Genomic DNA, 4250 nt, shown 5'->3' on the forward strand with positions numbered 1-4250 from the left:
CACAGAAACATGCTGTTAGTCACTGACAGTACAGAAGGTGCAAAAACAAAAATAGAAGAAAATGCAAATGTTGAGGTGGATTTTTACAGACTCTCAGTCTCCACCACATTCAAATGAACAGACTTCCAGAGAAACACAGCAACACAAAAATATCAGAAAAACAAATGAATGAGGAAAAAGTTTAGAATAATAAACAAATGATGTGACGCTGAATGAGGGATGAGAGCAGATATAATAATCACACTAAAGCTGCAGACCTCAGAAACATCAGACTCAGGACAGAAACACACGACCTCTAAAGTAAGAACAACTCACATGTTCATTCTTTAACTAGAATTAGACTCTGACATGTTAATATTGTCTTAATCATTGTGTACAGTGCATTATGTTCCTGTTAAGATGGGTTTGTAATTATAGCTGAAATCATGTTTTACACCAAAACAAAACTCTGAATATTTGAAATCTGTATTTTTCTTCCTCAGAAATGGACCAAACTCTATTTTTCATTCTTCTTCTCACTGGTGAGTGTGTTTGTGGTTTTATTTATGGTTTCTAGTTTCATTAGGTTTGATCCTGTTCTGAAAAGCATTAACCCTCTGGGGTTCTTCGGTCACTTTTGACCGGATTTTTTTAAATAAAAAAAAATTAAAAATCGTAGCTTCATCGGAATGGTACGAAACTTAGTGACTTTTATGGTACTTGGTATATGAACACACAAAAAAATTGGGGACAGGATTTGAAAAGTCTAAGTGGTCGTAAAAAAAATAGTCACACTCGGGGCCTTCGGTCAAAAATGACCGGCCATAGGAAATGAATGGGAAATTGGCAAAAATATGAAAATACAGAGTTTTTTTGTGCATACAATCTACAAATCAGCCACAATCCAAAAAAAAGCACACGACAGTGAAGGGGTGACTCTTAAAACATCAGTAGTGCAAAACACTACAATACAGTCACACACACACACACTTATACACACAAAAACACACACACACACAAATAAACGTGTATCATTTCAAAAGCAGTATTAATATTAACAATTTTGGGAAATGTGTGAAATAGAAGCAATCAATGTAAGAAATAAAGTGCACAGCAATGAAAGCATGAGACTGTAAGCCATCAAGGTTGCAAAATAGACACACACACGCGCACACACACACACACACACACACACACACACACTTTTCAGGGAAATATGAGACTGGTGAGACTGTAACAGAGAAATGTGAGAATATGTGAATTAAAAATCAATGAATCAAATAAAAGGGAGACATTGGATCCAAAATGCAAAAGTCACACACATTTTTAAGTTAGAATTAAAACAATGGGTAACAAAATGCTTTCTATTGGTTCTCTTTCTAATGCAATGTTCAGGTTTGACTGTATTATAAAGTAAAACTGGCACTTCAAATTACCAGTTAAACCAATCAAAAAAAAACAAAAAACTTGGCAAATAATAAAAAAAAAATAGTCTTTGATAATCTCATATGATATATTAAAATCCACAACCTGAAAAGGCAAAGGCAAATATGTGCAAAAACAACTAGAATTCACAAGCCCTTCTATTGAGAGCAGTACATTCACCTAGTGGTTAAAATATGACATTGCTTGATAATTATGCTCACTACACCGCCAGATGGCACCAATCTGACTTCAAAAAATTGTTTTCTATAGGCCAGGTCTCTACTTTAAACTGAAATACAGCATTAATTAAAAAATAATAAAAATTATATATATATAAAAATTTTCTATTATATTCAAAGGGAAAAAGTAGATCATAATTATTGCATAAATATTCATTATTATCATAAAATTCTCTCAAAACACCACAGAAAAAAAGAAAAAATATTATTGAACAAAAATACATTTGATTGATTTTACTGAAAAAAAAAACAATAATGATTTCAGGGGTCCGGTCACTTTTGACCGTGAAGGTCCTGAGTGTGACTGGACGACGAAGAACCCCAGAGGGTTAAAGCAAAGTCTCTCTTTCACAGCTCTCTGCTCCGTATCTGAACGTGTTCAGCGTCAGTATCACTTTATAAATGAGATGAAGACCTGGACTGAAGCTCAGAGATACTGCAGAGAGAAATACACAGATCTGGCCACCGTTGACAACATGAACGACATGAACGAGCTGAAGAAGAGTGTGAATGTTGGAAGTCTTTTGTATGTCTATATTGGGCTGCAGAAGACGGGTCGTGATAAATGGCAGTGGTCTTCAGGTGAACCTGCGCTCTATCTGAACTGGGCTACTGGACAACCAGAAGGCAGAGATGATTGTGGTTATATGTTAAATGGACAATATCATGATTTGCCATGTAGTGATAAACGACATTTCATCTGCAACAACAGTGAGTTCATTTATGCACCATATACCACATTTTAATGGAATAATAAACAGTATGAATATTTAATTTGATCGTTACTTTAGAAGAGACTGTGGATATTTGTCACACTTTTAGTTTTGAGACAATTTCTGTATCAACTGTGTATCTGTATCTATCTGTCAGAAGAAAACACTTAATTCACTGAACACACTTTGATCTTCTGTTGTCCCTCTTTATGATCATTTGTCACAATGGAAACTTGCAATTAAAAAACCTAAAAATATTAGAGATCTAAATTTATCTTATATTATTAATGATAAATGAACAACAGTGACTAGAGGTGATTCAGCTTGATATTTTCAGCCTTCAATATCTCAACACAAACCTACAAGGGCTTTATTTCATGGTATAATGTAAAATATCTTGAACATTGTGAATATTCAATATATCACCAGCTGTAGAAGCAGATCAAGTCTATGAATGACGTGTTTCTGATGTTTCCACCGCTGCTCCTGTTCACATTCAAACCATAAAACAGTAAAATAATGAACAAATGGATTCATGAATCTTTTTCTCATTTGTTTTTCTTAAAGCAAACACAGGACTCGTCTATGTCAATCAGACGATGAATTGGAGAGACGCTCAGAGTTACTGCAGACAGAATCACACTGATCTGGTCAGTGTGAGAAACCAGAATGAGAATCAACAGGTTGAGCAGTTCATTAGTGATAGAAATTTATCTGGATCACATGTCTGGATCGGTCTGTTCAGAGACTCATGGCAGTGGTCAGATCAGAGTGACTCCTCATTCAGATACTGGAGGTCTGATCAACCTGATAATTGGGAAGTTGGTGAAGACTGTACAACCTTTAAACAGGGACAATGGCATGACATCTCTTGTACCAAACAGTATCCTTTTGTGTGTCATGAAGGTGAGTAGATCCTCACAAAACACACACAATCCATCATCACCTCCAGATCTCTTAAAGTTCACGCTACATGTCTGACATGACAAATTCATCCACAGTGTTTGTTCTGCATGTTGTTTTTGATCAGTCTCTCTCTAGTTTCTGCTTGTGGTTTGTTTTGTGTCCAGATTTTGATTCTGAACTGGTTCTGATCAAAGAGAATCTGACGTGGTCTGAAGCTCTGAGTTACTGCAGACAGAATCATGTGGATCTGGTCTCGGTTCATTCAGAAGAGATTCAGCGTGGTGTGATGAACGTGGTTAAACGGGCGTCTACTGCGGCGGTGTGGTTGGGTTTACACAACTACTGCAGCATGAACATGTGGCTCTGGGTGAGTGGAGAGATCGTGTGCTATCACAACTGGGCTCCAGGGAACGGAACGACACGGGAAAACTGCAGCCTCGAGAACAGAAAAGGAGCAGTTCAGTCTGGAGGAGATCAGCGCTGGATCAGCCTTCCTGAATCTCACAAACTCAACTTCATCTGCAGCAGATATTAAGAGTGAGAAACATGCTAATATGTTTACTTACATTAACGGTTTTCATAGGCTACTTCATTAGTTTTCTGATTTACTTTGTTTAATTTGTTCTTTAGTAAGTTCTGAGTGAATCTGATTATTGGGTGTTAAAAGTTCTAAAGTCTGTTTTTTTTTCTGTATTATGAAATATGTGTTGTTTAAGAAACTCTTTGTATATCTGGTGTGGTTATGACTACACATGATTACACAAACACATCAGCTCAACTAAACTCATCTACAGTCAATATTTCCTTCTATACAAGCATATGAATATTGCAATATATAATTCTTTAAATACCTGCGTTTTCCCAGTGGTAAATGCTGCCACACATAGACTGTAAGTCTGTTGGAAACACTGATAAATATTGTTATGAATAATTTAATACTCTAAGAAAATATCAGTAACATGTAACAGGGATCCCAGATTAAAAGATC

At 36.0% G+C, this 4250-nt stretch overlaps 1 protein-coding gene across 1 annotated transcript; it reads left to right on the forward strand.

The window, feature by feature from the left end:
* The first annotated feature begins 283 nt into the window (after positions 1 to 283).
* LOC127163665 (macrophage mannose receptor 1) lies at positions 284 to 3801 on the forward strand. Its single transcript, XM_051106976.1, has 5 exons — positions 284 to 300; positions 483 to 521; positions 1998 to 2354; positions 2924 to 3262; positions 3427 to 3801. The coding sequence occupies exons 2-5, from the start codon at positions 485 to 487 to the stop codon at positions 3795 to 3797; spliced, it is 1104 nt and encodes a 367-aa protein (XP_050962933.1). The 5' UTR covers positions 284 to 300; positions 483 to 484; the 3' UTR covers positions 3798 to 3801.
* Positions 3802 to 4250: the final 449 nt, after the last annotated feature.

This window comes from Labeo rohita, chromosome 4, assembly GCF_022985175.1.
Source record: "Labeo rohita strain BAU-BD-2019 chromosome 4, IGBB_LRoh.1.0, whole genome shotgun sequence".
Classification (NCBI taxonomy): Eukaryota; Metazoa; Chordata; class Actinopteri; order Cypriniformes; family Cyprinidae; genus Labeo; species Labeo rohita.